Source organism: Suricata suricatta, chromosome 9, assembly GCF_006229205.1.
Source record: "Suricata suricatta isolate VVHF042 chromosome 9, meerkat_22Aug2017_6uvM2_HiC, whole genome shotgun sequence".
Taxonomy (NCBI): domain Eukaryota; kingdom Metazoa; phylum Chordata; class Mammalia; order Carnivora; family Herpestidae; genus Suricata; species Suricata suricatta.
This window is the reverse complement of record NC_043708.1, coordinates 119,675,136-119,699,910: the sequence shown is the minus strand read 5'-3', so window position 1 is coordinate 119,699,910 and position 24,775 is coordinate 119,675,136. Positions and strand designations below refer to the sequence as shown.

Below are 24,775 nucleotides of genomic sequence, written 5' to 3'. Positions count from 1 at the left end.
TAGAAGTTATTTACAAAATATTTTTCCAATAGCCCTCTTCGTTATCTGATGTTATCCATCCATCCCTTCAAGCAAAGAAACAACACCTGCTAACCTTGACAGTTGTTTTGGTGTTACTGATATTAGAGATCCTTTCTGTCAATTATGGGTAGCAGAAACATTTGTATATTTAGACTTCCTAGTTTCCAATATCAAAATCAAAGTTTTGAACAAGAAGGAGCATAGTTGATACTGTGTTTCGTATTCATTGGATTGGATTGACTTGCATTCAAGTCAGGAGACAAAATTTTTAGTCATCCATTCATTAAAAAAAATCAAGCTCCTGCTACACAGAGACACGCAGGCTTCTTGACCTAGTCTACAGGATGAGGTGATCAGGGAAGTTTTCCATAAAGAATTGGCATTTGAACAGAGATCTGAAGGGTTAGTAGGCAGAGGGAACAACATGCGCAAAGACCCTGTGGCAGGAAGGGAGTGGTAGCTTTGAGGAAATGAAGGAAGGTCAGCAAGACTGAAGTACCAAGCATGAAGGGAGGACAGTCCAGGGTGAAGAGGATGTCCAAGTTTGGGAGGAAAACCACGAGTTTAGTCCCCTAAGTCAGCAAAGTGGTCATGCTGGGTGTGGCTTGAGGTTAAAGACCCTGCTGCTGTGTTGTCTTAACTAAAAACGGAATCATATTATAAATCTCTGATTGAGGGACTAACTGTTGGATCTTACAAAACGATGAACTTGTTAGAAATTTATATATAACTTTCTGAACAGTAAGGGAAAGCCATGCATTTGGTTCCTGCACAGAAGCCCTCAAAACACCCTGCATGGAGGAGCATAAGTGAGTATACTTCCCATGTGAACACGTTTGTAAGACTGAGTCATGCAAATTGCTGGCCCAGGTTGTGAAAGAGACCAGACAACGGGAGGTCAGGAAGGGACTGATGCCAACAGCACCTTCCATGGAGGCTCACTTCTAACTGGACCTTGCAGATCAAATGGAGCTGGGGCTGACAACTGAGAGAAGACCCAGAAGTTCATCAAATAGCAAATGGTGATGTAGAGAATAAAAACAATCTGATACATGAAGATTTTTTAAAATCTGAGACTCAGAGACCTCTGAGTGTTCAAAAATTTGATTTTGAAAGTAATCACTGATGTCAAATTTAGGTAAAAATAACAAATTTTATTTCTATTCTTTCACCTTCTTCCTTGCTCCTCAGCTGTCCTGGTTAAGAGTGAGGGGAAGGTATCTTCTCCCCAAACCCCCTCCTCCTCTGTTTGTCTCTTGTATTCACCTGTGATTTAGCCTAGAAAGGGTCAACAAGGGAACCGGAGGGGCAGGATCTCAGCCAAAGGAAACGGGAAGTAGATGTTTTTATTGCCCAGCACACTTTCATTCCTATTACGTGTGCACGGAGCCCCAAGAGGAAAATGCAGTTTGGTAGTGACCTGATAACCACATTCTTGGAGACTTGCTCCAAGAATGGTAAAAATCCAAACAATGTTGGGGGAGGGGAGAAGGGAAAGAAACAGAGTGAAACAAAACACAATTTCCATTGTAAATTACAGGCTGTGATTAAATCCAAGTTAATGTCTAACTAGAAAGTGGAAATTTTAGATTATTAAGACGGGGGCACCTTATCTTTCTCAGGAAGAAATAATTTTTATATCTTGAATACTTAGTCATTATTATTAAAATAGCAGAGGAGTATTTAAAAGTATTGAAAATGTACCTTATTAAGGCCAAGAGATGGTGCAGACAATTCTTGAATTTGACAGGTTGGATTATAAGGTGACTTGGTCTAGGAGGGGAGGGCAGTCAGAGACCTGCAGCTGCCGGAGGCATTGTCTTTCCTGTGGGCTGAGGCAGAGTCACTGGCCTTGAATGTACACCATAAGACTTCAAGGTGTATTATGAATTCTGTCCTAATTGTTGAGGCCCTCCACTGGTTGGTCTGCGGATAATACACACATAACTACACCAGGAAACTTTAATATTGAGTACGGAAGGACAGAATGATAAGTTTGAATCACCTTAGGCATTATCCTTCTACCTTCATTGTTGGTTAAACGCTTTGCACCAATGTTTTGTCAGTTATCACAATCTTTAAATAATAATAAAAAAGCTTTAGTTGCTTTTATTAAGTGATAAGTGTTCTTAAAAATTATATGATTACAAAAATATAGATAGTGAAGTTTATGGTTCCTGTCTACCCTTTGCTGGTTACTCTTTCCCAGCTTCAGAAAGAGCAATACTGTAAAATTTGGGAAATGCCACCCTTTCTGGCTCTCCCTGACCTGACTTCATTTGCTTATTCACTGATTTGTGCACACATGCATTCATTCATTCTTCATTTATTAAGCACTACCATATGAATGGTGCTGATATTGGTGGGACCCAGGTGGGAAACACACCCTGCCCTACTTTAGAGGCTTCCCCCGGTATGGGGGACAGACACTGCTGCCCCTCCCTTAGTGCTCAGTTTCATAGAACAGAGGAGGAAGTCTTTTCCTCTGCTCTGCCAGGTTGGGCAAGGAGCAACCAAAGCATTAAGACAGGATGAGGAGGTCAGTCCCTAGGGGAATACCATCTTTGATAAAGTCAAGGACAAGTCAAAGGCAGGGAGAGGAATGGCTTCCCTAGCATTTACCTGATTGTTCTCTCCATTGATGTAGGGTATTGCAGTAAAAGCTCCCTCCCACTTTAGGAGTGGCCAAGAACTGTCAGGGCTTTTTTGTTTCCGTTTGGTATCGTTTGGGCCTGGAATATTTGCCATACCTGTAATCATTCACTTCTTAAAAAAATTTTTTTTTAAATGTTCATTTGTTCTTGAGAGAGACAGAGCATGAACGGGGAGAAAGGCAGAGAGAGAAAGAGACTCAGAATCCCAAGCAAGCTCCAGGCGCCTAGCTGTCAGCGCAGAGCCCCAAGCTGGCTCGATCACACAAACCTGACCTGAGATCATGACCTGACCCAGAGTCCGTCCGACTAAGCCACCAAGGTGCCCCGACATCATACTCTCCTATAAAGAATTGACCATCACCATTTCACGACTAGAGATTGTCACACTACTTGGGGGGCAAACACGTAAAGAACCCAAAGTCTGAAGAAGCAAGAGATCTCTGAGTGAACGGTCTACATTCCCCTTAGAAGAGGATGGAGGCGCCCGCAAACCCTTGGCCCCGCGGCCCTTCGGCCCGCGCTGGGCGCACCTCTCGCTTGTGACACGGATGCGCTCGTCGGTGGAGGACTGCTGCTCGTCTTCCTTCTCCTGGAAGTGCTCCTGGACACACTGCTCCTCGAACTCGTGCAGCCTCTTCAGCTCCTCATCGCTGAGAAATAGCTCTGCGGAAAGGGAGAAGCGTTTGCTGAGTGAGAAACGAGCCCGGTGCATGAATTTAGTTGCATCATTACGAATTTCACAGCCCATCCTGAATTAAGCGGGCTTGTCCTACACGTGTGGGCAATTCTCTTACTCCAATTGTTTATTTTCCTATGCAACAATCATTCTTCCCCTGGAGCAAAACGGCTCACTTTTTAACACAAAACACCACTATTGAAGCTATTCGCTGAGTGAAGCCGAGCTATTTTCTGGAGAACCTTTTGCGTGTATTTTATGGATAGAATCAGGACAGCATTATTTCCCCCTCCTCTTTAGATGCCACATATTAAAACGTTCTGAAAGGACCACTGAATTTATATAGAAGAGTCATTTTCAAAAGCTCTCTCAATTTCTAATCTCTTTCATGAGCAGACTTTCAGTAACACTAATTACTCATAAACCAGCAGAACTGGAATAAAACCAACATAAAATGGGAAGGATCCTACAAAGAACAACAGTTGGACTAGAGTGTTATGTTTTCACACAATGTAAGTAGTATATAGTGTCCAGTTGGAACAGCCTTGAAATTAGCCCAAGATAGAAATGAGAGTCCGGTACATACTCAATCCACGATCCTTTTCATCTTGGTCCCCTTCTCTTTTCTTCCTACAGCGACCACTAAGGCGCATAATGATTATATAGATGTGGCTTAAAATGATCATTGGTGGAGGTAGGACTGGCCGGTCATGAAATGTCATTATCAGCTGATATCGCTGGAATTTCCACACCTGGTTGGATATTGACTTTACCTCAAAGAAGGTATTGCTTTAAAAAGAATAAATGTTTAGTTAGTTATTTTCCTTTTCCTTTTCATTTCCCAGGGCAGTCAGTAGCTCACATTGAAATGAAAATAAACACTGAAATGGCCTTTTAGTGCCCACTAGTACTGACTCCTAGATTACCCTGTCTTTTTGGTTTAGTGATCAGTGTGGATTATCTACACTCAAGGACGTTTTACTCTTATAAATAATTAAGAATCAACCGTATTGAAACTGCTACCTACTACCCTCTTGAGACACCACACTACAGTCTATTGACTCATACATTCAGAAAATATTTCTCTTATTTTTAAAGGTTTTTATTTTAAAATGCTATTCCACTAAGCATTTTGAAGTATTTAAACCTTTAATACAGTTGAAAAAGAGTTTGAACCATATTCTTTCCAAAGCCCTGGTCAACTCTAAGATTCTATATTTCTGTGAAGGATTTTTCCCTCATATTTTTCATCTTAGAAGGTAGAATATATTTTTTTCAACTGTGTTAAGCACAGTCATGTGCACAACACATCATGCCAAAATGGGTAAGTTTTATAAGAAACTTGATAGTGTAAGCCATTTCTTTTCTAGGCCATTTTGTCTTCTATTCTATAAATGATAAGGAAAGTATTTTATATAATATTATAGTAATTGTCATAGCTTATAATGTTAACATTGCCTTCTGTGCCTTTGATAATGAATTAAAGGCACACCTTGATCAGATCTTCCCTACCTCAGGAAACTTTTCATCTAAGGAAATATTTTCATTAGATTAAAATGCAGGTCAAAGTGTTAAAATACTAAACAAAATTAAATTTAAATGTATCTAAGAGGAAGGTAAATACCATATGATTTCATTCATATGTGGAATTTAAGAAACAAAAGAAACAAATGAAGAAAAATGAGACAAAACAAAAAACAGACTCTTAAATACAAAGAACAAACTAGTGGCTGCCAGAGGGGAGGTCGGTGGGGGGGGGGGGAATGGGTGAAATTGGCGAAGGGGATTAAGAGTACACTTATCATCATGATGAGCACCGAGTAACGTATAGGATTGTTGAATCATTATATTGTACACCTGAAACTGATACATCACTGTATATTAATTATACTTCAACAACAAAAAAATATTGAACTATCAAGAAAAATTTAGTGTGTTTAACTGTCAACTTTTGATTCATGAATACATTAAGGCTGCTTAAGTTTGAACAAAGGAGATTGTAAGGATTCTACACATTTAAAAGCCCTCCTGAGGTTCTGTGTAAATCTGTGGTCCCATAAAAGATTTCCTATATCAAACTGGACATTTGTAATAACTAATAGACACCCTGTCATCAGCCATGACACATACTTGAAAACTGCAATGAGCAAGTTCACCAGCAGGATGTTGGCCACGAGTAGGTAGCACGCCATGATGGCTGGTGTGAGCCAGGCTCCTGGGATACAGGGAGGGAGTCGCTTGCCTTCCTCATCGTACTGGTTTTCACCACAAGGAGCTGCAACAAAATTTGTCTTGTTGTACTTGCTTTTTACATAGAATGAATGGAATACATAACTTACTTATGCCGCTCAATGGTCTATTTCTTTTTAATAAGATTTCCCCTGATTTCATAGGCAATTTTTCATATGAATATATCTCATACAAAGAAAATAAAAAAGTCATTTCTGCACTCAGAGATAGTCATTCTTGACTTGTCGTATTTGTAAACATTTTCCCATTTCTTTCTTTGTGTTTTTCATATACTGAAGCTCTTAATTTCTATGCAGATAAATCTATGTTTTCTGTACTGTCATCCATTAGAAAGTTATTGTGTCTTCTAATTATTTAAGATCAGCTTATGCTGTCTCCTTGGTTTCACTTGTACATGAACTTTGGGAATAATTTTGTTAATGAACAATTCTGGTATCATTTTGGAAAATAATATTTTCTCTCTCTGCTCATTCAAAATGCCACTTTGATCCGATGGGGCCTATCTCCTGACCTAAAAAATAGAATGATCGCAACAGGGATCAGTGAAGTAATTGCCATAAATTTATAGTCTACCTACTTTTTTCTTATTACGGTTTAAAAGAGTATTAACATCAGAAAACAAGAGAAATATTTAAAACCAGTGTAAGGCTATCAGTAATTAGCTTAGGAAGAGATTGATTAATACACACACTTCATAAATTAGAGTCATCAATTCTGTGTAAACTTACGATTAATTTCCATGGCGTAGACTATATAGCAATTGGAAAGCAGGATTTTATTTATTTTTTTAGTTGTGATAGGAAGGGAGGAAAGAAAATGAGATGACAGTTGAGAGAAAAGTAAAACACATGATTAGAAACATAAGAACAGTTTTGGCATCAAGAAATGCAAAGGATTCAAGCTTGGGAATTATAGATTCATGCTTGAAAACAGTGGTCTATTTAGAAGAAACTGAACACATTATTAATACTAGGAAATATATATGTATTTCATGAATATTGATTTTACCATATGTCATAAAAACAAAAAGCTCTTAGTTAAAAAAATACTGTGAAAAAGATATGAGGGTACTGGCAGATGATCATTTTAACCAACTGGTCAACCAATCAGGCATTCTCTATATCCCAATTCACATACCTCATAAGCACAAAGAAATGCAAAATTATGCAATAATCAGATCAAGAACCAAAAACCTACATTTAATGGTGTTACTGAAAATAGACTCGTTTGCCTCTTTATCTTCTGATTAGCCAATTTAATAATACAAAATTAAAAACATTATAATTTATGTCTGGATCATATGTTTACCTAAGTAAATATTCCTTGGAAACCAAATTAGATTTTTACATTCTGGTTTTCCAAGCTACAAACACATTCAATATCTCACATTGACTTTGAGATACTTGTGATCATATGTTCAGAGTCATGTTCTAAAAGCTAGATAGAAGGCATTGTAGGAACTAGTTATCAGTCTAACCCAGTGTCAGAAGATGTTTTGACAACTGTGTGTTTCGTACAAATGGAGGATATTCAGGACCTTCTATCCCCAAAAAGCAGAACACTGGAAATAGTGGTCTGATGCTTTGTGACAGAGTACAACATGCAAATGAAAACCTGGGGGCAAAACCAAGAACAGATCTGAAGAAACTACCACACAAGAGATGCCATGACCTACCAGTTCAGCCTGGGGAGGAGCTGGGGCCTGCACCACCCAGAAATCCAGAGAGGATTATGGCTCATTTCCTCGGCTAACATCCTGATTATTTTTAATCATCATCATAATAATTAATAATAATAAAACTTGAACTACTTAAGAGAAGAGGAAATTGATAGCTACATGGAAAATGGCCTTTGGAAAAGAGGCTTGAAGAAGAGGATGACACAAGACACCAGTCACCCTATCATGGTCATGATCCCATTCTCTTAGAACAAGACTACCAGTTCTGCCTTGGGGTAGAAAAAAATTAAGCCTGAAGAAGTGTTAGGATATCGGCACTGGGACAGCATTCATGTGATGAGAGGTTTACCAGGTCCAGCTAAAGGGATGTCAGACTCAAAATTCTGGCTACTGGTTTTTAGAATAGAAGAAATGACTGATGTCTCAAAAATCTACATTTCATATTCTGCACTTACTCCTTCATAAAATGATTTCATGCTCATGGCAGAATACAAAGTAATTTATTTCCAAATTAACACATGCTTTTCCATTAATTTGGAACTGATCATCTGCCTCAGAAGCAGGGAAGAGAATCTTACTATGAATTCTATTCTTACGGTCTATCTGGTCTGCAAACACCTCTCCATAGATCATCCAATAGGGCATGTAGAAGATGTTTCGGGCCAGTCTCCAAGAAGGCTCCTCATCTGGGTGCAAAATGGCTTGACGGGCTACTCCAAAACTCATCAGCACAACCAGCATGATGACCACAAAATACAGCATGTCAATCATCTGAGTAGAGAAAATATGTCTCTTATTGTCTTGACTCACTGGCCAGATTCACCTTGGTTCATTGTAATGCTCTCCCAAAGACTTTATGAATGCTTAATTAGGAATAAGAGAGCCTCTTTTCCTTCTTGGCATCCTACACATGGGCTCCTACTTTTTATACGCCATGCAGTACATACATCTTATTCTAGAATACTGACCCCCTCATTTGCTCTTACTCTTTCTTTTCCTCTATTGTTGCCCATAAACAAATAGTCCTCTCATAACTATAAGTACAAATGGAGAAAGGGAAGAATTATGGGAGAAACACAGGAATTTGTAAGGGAAACTAAGGAGTAAGAGGAGGAGATATCTAAGGAACAAGATGATGAACTGAGAATACAGAATGATATTTATTTGCTCATTACGTAAACGCTGAGTGGTTACAGTGAGTAGAGCTCTGGTTACTGTGGATACTGAATTGGTATAATTCCTAATTTTGGACATCTCTGAAAATGAGGGCCCTTTCCAGGATAAGCTAAATCATATACCCCTTTACGAAAAGCCACTTGCACTATAACGACTTATTCCTAAATTTAAGAGACTTTCTTTCTGCAGGATCCAGTCCTGACACTGAAGCTGTTTCAGGTGATGTAAGGATGATATGCTGACTCCTTTTTTTTGTTTTGTTTTGTTTTGTATGGCCTATTCTGGAGGAAATGTTGCCATGAACTTGGCCTAGTCACATGAATTATCTGCGTTCATTTCAGGCTAGAGTACATGGGCTGAAGATTGGAATACAGATCAGGGAGTGACCTGAGTGACTTTTACCACATGTTATCAACAAATTATTGCTATATATATATATATAAATAAACGTGTATATATATATACACACACACACATACAGTATTAGTATGTACACATATACATTATATACCTCTGTATAAAGTAGTATGTACTGTGTATATATACTGCATTAACATGTAAGAAAACTATGTATCTTAAAGCAAAAAACAATTCCTGGAAGAAACTAACTGCAAAGAAAAGAGCAAATGAAATCTGACAAAGCCACACCCAAGGCTTAGTTTCAGGTTCTAACCACAACGACAGTGTCTCTAGTTCTGAACAGGGTGTCATACTAACCATCTTTCCGATCATCATCACATAGGGCCCCAGATACTTGTTGACACCAAAGATGTCCAGGACACGGATGTACCAGAAGATAATATCTACACAGTAGATCACTCGGCCGTAGCCCATGTATGGCTGCTTTTGCAGGCGAAGGATTGCTCCAATCATGAACATGGAAATGGCCACAAGATCCGTGATATTCCAGTACTCCTGAAGCCAAACTTTTATTTTCTGGCTGAGTTTGCCTGGTTCTGACATGAGGATCTGAATACAAAAAACAATGAAAGGGAATACTGTGTTGGAAGCCTCATCTCAGAATTTTGGAAAGATATGACTGGTGGAACATTCCAGGGCATTTGATCCCATTTCCTGCTGAAGACCTCTACACACTAATTTTCTCAGGCAGAGAAAGATATCTCGAAAGGGAAATTCCATGGAATCTTCTATATTCCTAGATGCAGTGTTTCACAAACTCTCAGGAAATGCCTTCTAAATTATGTCCTTCTGGCTGTAATTAAAGCAGCTGCCTTTTAATTTCTTTCTAATACTCTGGATATGTGCCCGGCAGCCCACGTTCCTGAGTTAGTCCGGGAGGAAAAGTCTAGCGGGCAGACACACCCACGTGGGCTCACAAAAGGGTAATCCACCTGGTGTAGAAGGCAGCATTGGGCTAGGAGATGTTTGTTTGCCACAATTCCTTTGCAACATAGATAGGAGAAGTTGAGGAAAAATTAAATGATTTTCCTACGTGAGATATTACCCTTTAAAAATCACTTTAATCACTGATTAAAAATCACTATTTCCTCAGAGTAAAACTAAAATTATTGAAAAACCAGCATGCACAGGCACACACAGAGAGTGCCCCATGGACTCTGCAGTTGGGGGGAGTGGTGGTGGCTGTCCCCTGTGGTACCCATTTAGTTATGGAGACTGCGTAGGTCCTGGGGCCCCCACTAACGGGATGGGATGGTGGCTATTTTTTGGCCAACACAGAAGGGATTCACTAGCTTAACAACTTGTCCATACTGGCTGAGGGCTACCCAAGGGGGGTGTAACTGGAGGAAATCTTAGCACATGGCTTATACTTAGCATGATCATGGTGGCACTAGGGATGGTATGGCAGGCCACTTGGGAAACCCTACTTGTAATATCTTCAGAATTTGATGAAGCCCAACTAGAAAAGAAAGTATAGTAGCAAAGGAGATGGGTTGTAAAATGTTGGATTTGGCACTTCTTTCTCTTTCTCAGGCTCTTGTTAGACTGACAGCATCAAACTCTCTCTGTTGGGGTGAAGTTTCCAGTAATATTTTTTTTTTGGTTCAGAGAAAGGGTTAGTAATAATTGCAAAACAATAGTACTGGTTTTATGTCAGGTGGAAAAAATGTGAAATCCTCTGTCCTTTTTCAGTTCAAATTCATATTTTCTGGGATGTCAACGTTCCCTTTACAAGCTAATGTAGTGAATTAAAACCGGTGGATGATGTTAGAAAAATATCTGGCCCTATTTCCTCTCAGAGTTTCCTGAAAGCTGTTCCTTAATAAGAAGGAAGAATTCCCATTGCAAGTGGGAGATGGAGCTCGGGCACGATTCTGAGTCCTAAGTTGTAGGGAAAATGTCATATTATGTCTGTCTGTTTCTAGGCTCAGTTCCCGTAAACCACCAGTTGTTGAAACTGGTTTACTCAGGGATCTGGCAGCATTTACTGTTGCTTTTATAGGCACTGAGACTACTTTTTTTTTGCTACTAAACATTAATTTTGCTTTGTGTTTTGATTTGCATGTTTAAATTCAGTTGGAAGCAGAAGACAGAGAAATCTTATGCAAAGGAATAGAATACATTTGGGATTGGGATACCTCAAAAGAGAAAAAGGTCCCATGGTACTTGTGATTTGCATGAAGTGTTTTTACAATAAGAAGCTGTATCTGAATCAAAGTCAGCGGTTAGTGGGGCTGGAATGGCCCTTTGGAGTAATCACCTCTCGTATTTTCTCTAATGCCAGGCTCACGATGTAAGAGATGACAATCCACTCCTGGAGACAAGGCCAGCGGTCCATCCGCACCAGGATGACATAGTTGAAAAGCAGGAGGTAACCCAAGTATGAAATCTAAAGGGGAGAACAACTGTTAGCAGTGTTTGCGGAGATAACACGTGCTGGAAACACACTTTTGAAATCCTGTTATCAGGTCGATAGGTCTTCAAGAACAAATTTTCATTTCCAACTAGACTGACTCAATAGAGGAAACTTTCTGTTCACATCACCAGTGCAGATAAACTTTGAGGCAGGTCAGGAGGCATTTTATACTTTAGGGTCATATGGGCACTGACACTTCATCTTCTAAATGAAGATCTATTTGTGGCTACGGTCACGCTCATGGGGGGATTATGGAGCTGCACAAAATATGAGAAACAGGCTCACCCCCCATCACCTGTCCCTGCCTAGTCTCAAATGGAACCACAGTGCCAGGGCCTGCCCGGCAGAGGCAGAAGCTTGGTGCTTGGGATTTCATAAGTAGTCTTGTTCCAACCTACCCAGACTGCAAGGGTTGTGGGAGCCTTTGTCTGCCTGCTGGGACCTCCCAGAGCTGGGGTAGGTTCCCCCAGAGCCTTCTCACCTGCGCATCTGTAGATGTCCCAGCATGCATGTGTAAGGCTGGGGCTTCTCTGGTTATAGATGCACCACACTATTGGGGATATGGAGACAGTGGTCACCAAAGGCAGCTGGAGGAGAGTGTGCAGCCAAATAGTGGTCAGTTTGGTGTGCATTGCAGAGTGGAGGGGCCTTGATTTGCTATCCTGTTCTAGGAGTTTATGACCTGGGTTCAACCACATTCCTTTAGTGACCCCATGAGTTTTATGAAAAAAATGGCATTTGTGAGTCTGCTCTTTAAATCACGAGTCATCTGTGTTCATTTAAAAATAAAGCTATAGTTCCCTAAGCTTGTATTACTGAAGGCATTAAAAAAATCCTTCATCTTAAGCAAATAGGACTATTTTGCTTTAAGAAATGGCATATTTGGAGCTAGGATGGCCACATTCCTACATGCATGTAAAATACAGGACAAGATATCGAGATACGATTTTAGGTGAAGATCTGAATTAGTCCCAGTTTTGTTTTCATAACTCATTTTAATTCAGTGAATTTTAAAACATTTTAAAAAGCCTTTGACACATTACTTGATTCTAACAATCCTGCATATTCAAAATATGCTACATGGCCAATGCGGAGGAGGAGCCCTTACTGTGTAAAACCAGAACTTGACAATGGGAGCATTATAGAATTCACAGATCTTTGTTCCAATGGGAATGCTTCTTTGCTTTTTGTGCTCATTCTCCTCATCGCCCTTTCTTGAACCAGCGTCTGCATTGACATCCTGGAAAACAGAACAGCACACAGCAAGCAGGTTGCTAAATGGGAAATGCACAGTGTTTAACAGATAGGCACCTTTAAAAATAAAGTATTGTACACAATTCCCCAATTACAGTGGTTTCTAAATTTATGGTAAGAGAAATTTTAACAATTTTGAGAATGAAAGTCAAGTGATATTATTGTGATCAAGGGTATCACTGACCACATTTTCCTCTTCTTTTTCTTTGCCATCTTCGTTTTCCTTGGATGTCTGATATGAGAAGTCATCATATGTGCGAAATTCCAAAAACAAGATGGTAGGGGGGAGAAGAATCCCCATTATAACCTACAGAGGATGAGAAAAAAAATTTTTTTTTAAATTTTTAGATTTTTAAGCTATGGCAATTTTAGAAAAATTTCCTAGTATATATAAAATTTTTAAATTATGACCTTTGGCATTACTCAACAAATTGAGTTGTCCTAAAACAGGCTTATCTCTGCTTTAGTGTTCTGTGGCTTATTTGGTTTGATACACAGAGTTGCAGACTGAAAACTTTAAGAACTTCCATCAAATTATTTTAGATAGACAGCAGACAGTATTATGTGGAATTCTGTCTTAAAAGGAAAGAGCTTACGTTGAGTTTCAAATCAGGTACATCTTTAAGTTAAAATATAATAAATGAGAATAAATAAAATATAGTAATACTGAAGTAAAGTAGATAAAAAATATATTCTATAGAAATAACTGTGATGTGTGTCTCCAATATTATTATTAAATAATAAAATATTATTAAATAGTGAAATATTATATTATTAAATAATAAAACACTATCATAATGTTATATTATTATAATATTATTAGGCAATGAAACATATTATTAAACAAGAAATATTATATTATTATGTAATCAAATAATACAACATTATAATATTAAATAATAAATTATTATATTATACATATTTATTAAATATATATTTATATACATTAATATATGTTATTTAAATTAATAAATTATTATTATTTTAAATGTTTATTTTTAAGAGAGGGAGAGAGCGTGAGTGAGGGAGGGGCAGAGAGAGAGGGAGACACAAAAGTTGAAGCAGACTCCAGGCTCTGAGCCTGTCAGCACAGAGCCCAATGTGGATGTCAAACTCATTAGCTGCAAGATCATGACCTGAGCTGAAGTTGAACACTTAACTGACTGAGCCACTTAGGTGCCCCCTCAGTGATCCATTATTAAGGATACCACAAAAGGGCTACTTCTACCATACATTAAAAATTATACTATAAAAAAATCAATAATTAAGATAGTGGAGTATAAGTGCATGGATAGACCAAAGAAAGAAATAGAATTGAATGCCCGTTTTGGTCAGTGGTAGCCTCTTCAAGTGGGCTCCTCTGTCCCCTTGTTCTTACCCTACTGATCTCTGATAGCTTCTTTGCCATCTGGTATGTCAAGATGTTCCAGGCTTATCTTGGAATTCTCTTGCTCCAGACCTGGAATGAATCATTTCTTCAAGAAGTTCTGGCTTCAGTTAGTGGAAAATGGTATTGCAAGACCACAATCTGGGCATTGGAGATGTTCATTGCTTTTTAATAGGTCGTTGTGTCTAAGGCTTTCATTTCATCAGAGATGGAATGAGTTCATACTGATGCTGCCATTTAGGCACAATAGGCTTTCCACTTACCCTTTCTAGACTATAGCTGTGTTTCCTTTTGTTACACTCGGAGTCCTAGTTCTCAAGGACAGACATGATAGAATTAATATATCCCTTGTTATTCAATTGCTTTAACTTTATAGTTTCAGAATTAACAGTGTTAATTCAGAATTAACAATCTTAATACTACTACTGATTATGATTACTGAAAAGTTACTTTTTTTTTTGTATAGGTGCTCCAATTCTTCCTCCTTTTTAAAAAGGTTGTATTATATCTATATGATCAGAACACGTAGCCATTGCATACTATACTCTCTCCCTCTTAACCCTCCCCTAGTCTCAGCACTATATGTAAATATATATCTGAGGTTTACCATTAGTCCTTATACTGATGCCTCTCTAGTTATTTTGGTTCTTGGAAGTTCATTCTCTAATAGTCTTCAGAAAGGGCTCATAGGAACAATATTTCCTGGTGTTCTTGCTTGCTGGTAAGTAATGGTTTCTGTGTACCTTTTGTATTTAACAGTCACTTTTGTTGGATATAAAATCCTGGTCTGTCATTTTCCTTCTGAGAGTATCTTTATATGATATACTACGATTTTTTTCCCTGACATAAAAGGTTGCTGCTGAAAGTCTGGTGATAATCTAATTTTCTTTCCCTTAAAAGTCACTTTTGCTTTGATTGTTGTTGTGTTTTGCCTGGATGCCCAGAGAGTTTTTCTTTTTCATTAAGATCCAGTAATTTACATATGTGTGTTGATGTTGGTTGTTCTGAGTTGATATACTCAGGTTTAGAATGTGGTTTTTCAATATGTAATTTCATCATTTGTCTTCAAGAAAAATTTTTGAATTATATTTTGAGATAATCACTTTTAACTATTTCTGGTTTTAGTTCTTATTAATAATGTCATATTTTTAACAACATGAGTGACATTTTGTATTGCTATTTCTTTGTTAGTTTAAGTACTACCTATTTACATCTTATTTTTTTAATTTTTATTTTTGAGAGAGAGAGAGAGAGCACACGCAGGGGAGGGGCAGAGAGAGAGAGGGGGTGAAGCGGTTCCATGCTGACAACAGAGATCCCAGTGTGGGGCTTGAACTTGCAAACTCCGAGAATATCACCTGAGCCCAAGTTGGATGCTTACCTGACTGAGCCACCCAGGTGCCCTGGCATCCTATTATTTTAGACAAGACTTGATCTTGGTTTTTTCTATTCCTCTGCTTCCATTTTTAATAGCCACATGAATGTTTTCAGTTCCTACAAGATTACCTTTGTAACTTTATATCATGAACTGAAATCCTTATCTCTTGTTTCAACAGCTTTTGATAGTCTTGATTCCCCACATTATAATATGGGATATTACCCTTCTCACCACCCTCCCTTCCTCCTTCTCACACCCAATGTTTCCCAGTTGTGCCTTTGCTTTTTGTATTTTTTTCCTAAAATATGTTTATTTATTTATTTTGAGAAAGAACAAGTGGAGGGGGGGCAAAGCAGGGGAAAGAGATTCCCAAGCAGGCTCTGCACTGTCAACCCAGAGCCTGATAGGGGGCTCCATCCCACAAACTGCAAGATCAGGACCCGAACTGAAATCAAGAGTCAGATGCTCAACTGACTGAGCCACCAAGGTGTCTGCGTTTTGTATTTTCATACTTGGTGTCATTTGCATTCTTTTAGGAATCATATTTGAGTCTTCAGTGCTTTGTCTATGGGACTATTTCAAAAACTGAAAACCAATAAAAAGCATTTCTATTCTTTATTACTATATAAATATTGTTTATTACGTGGCTCTATGCTAATTTTAATGTAGAATTCTGGTGCCACTAAAGGATCATGTTCTCAGTATCAGAGGTAGAATTGTCTTGTTACACACTATCAGTTGCTCAAAATCATTCTGAATTTTAATTTAAATTATAATTAAATTAAAATTTAATTTGGAGATAACAGAGCCTTAACTTTTGTGTGCATTTTTGTTTTCCTTGAAATCTGATCCCCCTTCCATGTTAAGGATTTTCTTGTTAAGAAACTGTTCTTGTTTCCTTAACCTTTATCTCTTGGTCATTCCATCTATTTATTGGACCCATTTCTGTTCTTGAGCACCTCCTTCTTGGGTTTCACTGACTCCTTATACTCATCTAATCTGATAGACTTATAATCCCACTGCTCAGTTTTCATATGGGATAAGGCATAACATTCATATTTTTAAGAAATGAAATGCCTTCTATTTGCCAGAACCACACTACACAGTATATCATGTAATGTCTTTACTCGCATGGCAATCCCATGAGATTGGCATGATATCACCATGAGGGAGTTGGTTTATCTGAAGATTAGAATCTTTTCTTAAGATAACCTAGTAGTTAGCCATAGTAAACAGCAGAGCTAAGATTTCATCACAATACAATTTGTACCCATGATATCCTTCCAAACCCTATTATAACTTCATATTCTCTATAAACCCCATATAATGAAACATTGCCAATTAAAATAACATCACACAATTTCAGGGGTGCCTGGGTGGCTCAGTCAGTTAAGTGGCCACCTTTGGCTCAGGTCATGATCTCATGGTTCGTGAGTTTCAGCCCCATGTCGGGCTCTGTGCTGACAGCTCAGAGCGTGGAGCTTGTTTTAGATTCTGTGTCTCCCTCTGTCTCTCTGCCCCTCCTCCACTAATGTTCTATCTCTCTCAAAAATAAAAATAAACATTAAAAAACTAATCACAGAGTTTTAAGGAGACCTATAGAAGCAGAGTTCGGGTGCCTAATTTAATGGCAGGAAGAGGGCCTGTCCTGGGGTGTGGTTAGTTAGTGTGGACTCCAATCTCTGTGAGTCGGGCATACCAGTTAGGTCTGGCATTGACCCCCTGGGTTCAGGTCCTGGACCCATGCCTTACTGGCTCAGATCTTAGAGAAGGCACTTAACCTTGAAGCTTCTGGGTTTTCATCTCCCTCATGGGGCTATTCAGAGGAATAAAAGAAATAATCCACAGGACGTGCCTGGCTCTGCAAGGTGCAGAGTAAGAGCTCACAGGTGTCACTTGTTACTGTTATGACACTAAGTCAAACGTACTTTTAGGCCGGGATTTTTCCTCATTCGCAGCCTTCCCATCCACATGTCCGTTAGCAGCATCTGGCTGCAGGTGTGAGCAATGAAGTCCCGGTGTTTGGCAGCCACCGCCAGCTTGAGGCAGGTGGAGTTGCTCCAGTTCTTCAGCTCATAGGTCAGAAGTTTCATGGCGATCTGCTCATCGTGCTTATAGGACTGGTCTAACAACTCCACGGCAAGCTGGCCGAAGTCTCTGGAGGGAAAGGAACACAGAGCTGAGGCTGCAGTGGCCACACACACTGTGAGGAAGACATATCCACAGGCGCATCATGGAGCCACAGGACACAGAATCCTTGATTTCCATCCTCTGCACTCAGGAAGCTCCTGGGGTATGTTGCCAGACGGGAATGGCTGGGACTGCGGCTCTGTGCTCAGTCGTGTTGGGGGGCGGGCTGCTCTTACTGCAAATGAAGTTTAGATTGACCCCAAATCTGCCCCTCAGGCCTCAGGCACTCAGATATGAGAAGACAGAGTCCCTTCCCTCAAATCTTCACAGAACAGAATGCAGATAGAAAGGACAGCACAGCGCTATGGCAATGGAGGTCAGAATAATAGCTATCCTTTGTGGAGGGTACAGAAAGGGGACACCAGGAATGCTGGCAGATCTGGGTAAGGTCCTGTTTCTTGGTCTAGGGGCTGGTCATCCTGGTGTCTTCTGTTTGTGAACAGTCATCAAGCCATAGATTTGTACGTGTGCCTTTCCCTGCCTGCGTGCAATACTTCAATAACACATTGGTCACACGAGAATTCAATGCTCTCAGGCTATGATAAAGACAAGTTCTAGTTGTCATGGGGGCCTAGAGCAGAGAGGGCCAGTGGCTGAAGGTGGAGTAGGGAAAATAATGGGAGCCAAGTTGGGGGAGAAGAGGAGAGGATGACAAGTTGAATTGTAAACCTAAACTGTATCCCATTTTCTACACTGCCCTCATTCAAATATTCAATGACTATCATAAACGTTCCCTATACCTTCAACATTTTTCGTAGAATGTGGTTAAGATGAAGTCCCAGAGCGATTACCCTTTTCTGTTTTTGTTTCTTCATTTTCCATAAGATTTTATTCCAGTTATGAGCTGAAAGATGTAAAAGAGAGGAATTCTGTGTGGAGGAATGGCCTTGTCTGTTCCCTGAAGAGGAATTCTCTCTGGTCTCAGGTCCCACAGGCTGTGAGGTGACACATTACCATGACAATCCTCCAGGCAGGAGAGGGATGGTATTTACCAACCCACTGAGATGGGAACATCCCCCATTTTTTAGACAGCCTTGAATTCCCAATGTTTAAAAATCAACTAGTGACTTTAGAAATCCTTGAGTCCAAAATAAAAGGAGTATGCTTCAGAAAACAAAGATGTGGGATGTTGGCAGAGTTGCTTGGTTAGGCCCCAAGTTCATGAGTCTATAAAGTTGTATTGGGACTTCTGGTTTTTAGTTCTGCACGTAAGGGGCTTGGAAGTCACCACTCTGCACTAACATTAACTACAAAGCTGGACAAACAAAAAATCAACAACTCCTCTAAGTTCATCAGAGAACTGAGGTCACAGGGTAAACTGCTACTCCCCAAACTGTAGGAGACAGACCAGAGATATAGAGACTCACAATGTACCAGAGCAGAAACCTCTGAAACCAGAGCTGGAGCAGGAAAACCCAAATTGTAACTCATAAATTGTTCGAGGCTTCTTGAGGACAACTCTGAGACTTAATAATTCCAGAGGGGGCCCAGTCTTAGGGAATTGTGCTCACATTTTTGTGAGTTTTACCTCCAAGAGCTCCACCAAGTTCTCCTAGAGATGAGAGAAAAATCTCATGCTGCCAGCACAGAGAGGGAAAAAGGAACCATTTTGAAATATGTTGGCGTACTCTAGTCTCCTTAACAAGGCCTGCCTAAAGGAGAAACCAGTTAGCCAGAACCTACTCTATTGGGGTATCATCAGAGCCTAATGGCCTGGGGGAAGGGACGTTCCCAACTGCAGGCCCCTCTGGCTGTCCTGTCCTACCTAAGTAGGAGAAAAACTGAGATGCACTTGCAGAGGTCAAGTCCAGGGGCACTTGCTCACCAGAGTTGTACTCTCCTGTGTGTTTCTGTATGAAAATCTGTTTCACTGTCTTTGCATTAAAATTATGTTTTTTTAAAAAATTTTTAAATGTTTATTTATATGAGAGAGAGAAGTGGGGGGAGGGGCAAAGAGAGAGGGAGACATAGAATCTGAAGCAGGCTTCAGGCTCCAAGCTGTCAGCACAGAGCCCGACATGGGACTCGAACACATGGACCATGAGATCATGACCTGAGCCAAAGTCAGATGCTTAGTCAATTAAGCCACCCAGGCACCCCTAAAATTATGTTTCATAGTTCACATGAGAGGACAGTATTAAAAAAATGACAGTCTAGAAATACCACAGAGAGAACAAAAAATATTGACATGATGGACAAAATGGTTTATGAACAAGCTTTGAAGATAATTGTACTCGGGGCGCCTGGGTGGCTCAGTTGGTTAAGCCTCTGATATCAGCTTAGGTCATGATCATCTTGCAGTTTGTGGGTTCAAGGCCCTAATCAAGCTCTGTGCTGACAGCTCAGAGCCTGGAGCCTGCTTCAAATTCTGTGTTTCCCCTCTCTCAGTCCCTTCCCCACTCGAACTCTGTCTCTCTCAAAAATAAACATTAAAAAAAGAGATATTTGTCCTTAAGTGAAAAATACATTTGCCAACCCTCCCCCAAAGGGATAAGTACTCAGGACAATAGCCTCTTCTGGTTCTTAAATTCCCATGAGAAACTAACTTTGAATTGTTGTCCAAATCCTGGGAGATGTCATCTACCAGTTCACTCTCAGAGGACTCGTGGGCCATGGATTTGTAGAGCTTACAGGCCACCAGGGCCTTGGCCATGCTCTCCTCGCCTCGCTGCCAGAGGAAGACCGCCATTTTCTGGCGTTTCATCAGCACAGCCCACACCATCAGCTCGTGGAAGGGGTACTGGAATCGACTCACTGCAGGGTCGTCCACATCGATGTCAATCTCTTCCTCCTTCTTCTTCTTTTTCTTTTTCTTCCCTTTGGCTGGAGGCTCATCATCCTGAGGGGAGACAAGCACATTTTTTCTGGTTCTGCCTTAAGTATGCAACAAAGGATTTTAAGATTACTGGAAAAAGGAAAACCCCTCTGTCTGTGGTAAAAAAGTGATTTCATAAGTACATCTGTGGTTTTCACTCAGTATATTAATTCTTTAGAAAAGATGTGCAGGGGTGCCAGGGTGGCTTAGTCAGCATCTGACTCTTGATTTCAGCTCAGGTCATGATCTCATGGTTCATGGGTTCAAAGCCCACATCAAGCTCTGTGTGTGAGCTTGTCTGGGATTCTGTGTCTCCCTCTCTCTTTGCCCCTCCTCCACTTGTGCTCCGTCTCTCTTCCTCTCAGAAAATAAATAAACATTAAAAGTTTTTTTTAAATTTTTTAATGTTTTTTTATTTATTTTTGAGAGACAGAGAGGCAGCACGAGCAGAGGAAGGTCACAGAGAGAGGGAGATACAGAATCTGAAGGCAGGCTCCAGGCTCTGAGTTGTCAGCACAGAGCCTGATGCGGGGCTCGAACCCACACACCGTGAGATCATGACCTGAGCTGAAGTTGGACACTTAACAGACTGAGCCACCCAGGCGCCCCTAAAAGTTTTTTTTAAATCAGAAGGGTACCCAGCCAAGATATTGAGGAGGCTGAAACAATTACAATACAATATAAAAGTTTATACCAATAAACTTGAAAGTCTAGATGAAATAAACCGTTTTCTGGGGAAGTCTAAATGACAAAAGTTGACTCTAGAAAATAGAAAGCCTGAATGGACTCATAAAGTTATTATAAAGGTGGTAAAAGTATAAACCTAAAAAGAGGAGAGGGACCAGACTATTTTAAAGGTGGACCTTCACCCAAGAGACAAACCCTACATTAACATAAAGAACGTGAGAGAATAGGAAATTAGGGAAAGCCCCATATCACAGCCCTGATCAGACCACAAGTCCATCCGCAAGGATGTGATAATGTTAATGATCAGTCCTCATGGTGAACACAGAATCGACACCTCTACCCTGAATCCATACAGAAATTGGGGTGCTGTTTAACTCATGAATTTATTTGAGAGGAATCTTGACAGTAGTCCTAATATGCTGTGTTTCTTCCATTCACGTGCACATATTTTTTATGTCTAGTGCTTTGTTCTTAAGGTTCCTTGTTAAGTTGGTTTCTGGGTACTTTTGCACTATTGTGAGAGAAACTTAGTTCATTTTCCTGGATTTTCTAGATGAAAAATATTTTTTGCCCTAATCATTTTCTCCCTCTTTTAAGTATTCTTTTAAAGTCATTATTTTCTCCCTTTTTTACATATTCCTTCTTTAACATTTATTTTTTCATATGGTAGAATTTCTAGAAGAATTAAAAAAAACTAATGGGGTTCATTACAATGCCAACAATAATGAGCATGCTGTCTTGTTCTTGATTTTAATAAAAATGACTCCAGGTCAGTACTGTTTAGTAATAGATTCCTGTTGCTATAAAGTATACATGTATTTTAATCACATCAGAGGATATTTTTATTTTATCATTCTCCTTCTAGTAAATTTTTTAAACAAGTTAAGGAATTTGTTTTATGTTTTTTTCAGTTCCTCTTTTGTGTTTATTGCAAAATGCTAGGGGTGCCTGGGTGGCTCAGGTCATGATCTCACTGCTCCTGAGTTTGAGTTCCACTTTGGGGTCTGTGCTGACAGCTCAGAGCCTGGAGCCGGCTTCAGATTCTGTCTCCATCTCTCTGCTCATCTCTGCTAGTGCTCTCTCTCTCTCTCAAATATAAAAAATAAAACATAAAACATTAAAAATATTAATAAGAAAAATGTTATGATACTGTTTTCCTTCTTTGACTTCCTGATGTGATGTAATATACTAAAAATTTTACTAACATTAAATTATACTTGCATTCTTAGAAAACTTTAATGACTTGCTTAGAACTTTTAAAATATGCTACTGAATTTCTTTCAGTATTGTTTATGATTGTGTGGAGATCTTTTGTTTAATCTCTGCTTTTGAAATTATGGTTTTGCTAACTCTATAAAATGAATTAAGTAGTTTTTAACTCTATAAAATGAATTAAGTAGTTTTTACCTTTTTTGGAATGTCTGCTCTTTTTCTGTTATTTGACTACACCATCTAAATAAATGTTGGTGTGTTGGGTGGAGGTGGATTGATCCACTGAAAGCAAACTCAATTTTATGTTAAACAAATACAACACAAAAACACCTATATATATTTGAGAAAGATATAAAGTCAATGAAAATAAATCTTACTTCCATTCCTAGAAGTTTCAGAGCTTTAGGCTGCATAATAGAAGAGGAAAAAACATCCATTTAATCAGATAACAAATGTTAGTAGCAGTAACATTAGCAGTGCATTAGCAGTGTGGTTAGTAGGGGACATAATCCTAGGTGAAAAATTAGTTTGTATCATTAACAATTAAGGATAATACTCAACGAAAAGAAATGCTTTAGTATGGAAACTGCTCCGACGGCCAAATAAGTAGGGAGAAAGATGTGCAGATAACACATGACCCTTATTCCAGGTAGGACCAGAAAATTTCACTAACAGAAATGCAGACATGGAGCTTACAAAGCTCTATATGGGGAGGGGTGAAGAAGAAGGGGCTAGAGGAGGGCTTCATGGAAGATCTGACATTTGAGTTGGGCTTGTGATCTGTGTGGAATTTTGATTAGAGGAAAGACATGGTACAGTAGTACAATTTGATTTTGGTGGAGGTTTTTGGTCCCCCCATGACAGTGTGGGACCGCTCTTAGACTGTCAGAGGGCCTTGGATGCTGTGATAATGATTCCTCAGGTGGTAGGGAACCCTGCAAATATTTGAGCAGGGAGTGCAGTCATGTCCCTTGCTTTGGAAAATGAAGGTTGCTATAGTGGTAGGATGGATTAGAGAGGGCAGAGACAAGGGGGTCTGGGAAGAAGGCTATTGTAGATAAAGGACAGAGGGCAGACATAATTGATGGACTGAGGGCCTGCCTTGCTAAGGGGGTAAAGGCTCTAGGTGAAACCTGGGCATCTCCAGAGACCATGTACCCTCACACCTGAATTGCTACAAGAGGAAGGGAAGGTGTGCTTGGGGATGAGGTAATGAACTTGGCTTTGAACAGGCTGTTATATTGCCAAGGACAGTAAGGGACCACATGTGACTCTAGGAAGCACAAAACACCACACGTTCACTTAGTTCTACCCTCTTAGGTCCAAACAAGTTGTTGTAAAGGGTCCGAAAGCTCTTCCGAGTGTAGTTGCAGCGGTAAGCCCCGCCCATGAGGTATTCCAGCACAAGGCCTATGTCGATGAGGCTGATGTGGTAATCAGGTGGCAGATTGCCCTGGAATAAAAGAAGCTGTGTCTCAGGCCCTGCAAGAATATACTCCATGTGTGGTCTTCATCACACACCTCAGGTGTAGGTGGCCATCCCTGCCCACAACTTAGGTGTTGATGTGAGGAATGGGGCATTCATATTCAATCTATTACCATATGACTGAGGGAGAAAATGGATTAACCTTTCCCAGTGAGAAGAGTTAGAAACCCATGAGACTGCGGGGTTTCAGGATAACCCAAGGCTTGTGTCCATGGGCTGGTTCAAAATGGCCTACAGCGTGCATGTGCAGACAGGGGAGATTCGGTGCAACTGTTGTGGGACCTCCTTTGTGAGAGCAGATGAGCTGTGTTGAGAAGGAGCTTTGATAGCTGCTTGTAGGGGAGAAGTCTGCTTCATGGGGCCTGGAGTCCAGATTTCCTGCTGAAGGAGGAAGTGACCCACGTGACCAGAACGAGGCTTCATGGGGAGGCGGTGGGAAGACAGAGTATCTCTGGGGCTGGGAATTTCTTAGAGAAAGCTCCACACAGTACCTTGTGACTTTCTGGGTGACCCCTTAGGTGTCAGTAAGAACACAAACCCCACAGGTCTTTGGGTGGCTCCCTCAGTTAAATGTCCCACTCTTGATTTTGGCTCAGGTCATGATCTCATGGTTCATGAGTTCAAGCCCCATGTGGGGCTTTGCGCTGACAGTGAGGAGCCTACTTGGGATTCTCTCTCTTCCTCTCTCTCTGTCCCTCCCCTGGTCACTCCCTTTTTAATCTCAAAATAAATAAATAAACTTAAAGAAAAGAACATAAACCCCAGAAAGTATCTGGTATGACTGGGAGTTGGTGAAGGGGCAGAGTGTTGCAACAAAATACAATGGGGTATGTTGACAGCTGACTTATCTAGGAGGCAGAGATGAGCAGTTGATGATAAGGATTTTCTTTTCTTTTCTTTTTTTTTTGCTATGTGCCATGTATTTCTTGTTTAATTTTACATGGCTGAAATGATGGGAACCTGGGTTTATTGCATGGAAATTACACATCCCAAATATGCTCCCTTTATTTATTTTTAAAAAATATTTATTAATTTCTTTGTTTATTTAGAGACAGAGTGTGAGTGGAGGAGGGGC

General features: G+C 39.9%; 1 protein-coding gene across 1 annotated transcript in view; it reads right to left on the bottom strand.

Annotated features, from left to right (window-relative positions):
- The window catches only part of TRPM1 (transient receptor potential cation channel subfamily M member 1), an 89,525-nt gene that overhangs the window by 15,333 nt on the left and 49,417 nt on the right, over positions 1-24,775 (bottom strand). The window contains 13 exon segments of the mRNA XM_029951274.1: positions 3,206-3,338; positions 3,938-4,140; positions 5,482-5,626; positions 6,330-6,350; positions 7,858-8,050; positions 9,173-9,424; positions 11,136-11,264; positions 12,400-12,531; positions 12,730-12,852; positions 17,239-17,467; positions 20,047-20,339; positions 22,592-22,621; positions 23,527-23,667. Coding sequence (XP_029807134.1) covers positions 3,206-3,338; positions 3,938-4,140; positions 5,482-5,626; positions 6,330-6,350; positions 7,858-8,050; positions 9,173-9,424; positions 11,136-11,264; positions 12,400-12,531; positions 12,730-12,852; positions 17,239-17,467; positions 20,047-20,339; positions 22,592-22,621; positions 23,527-23,667 — 2,024 coding nt within the window.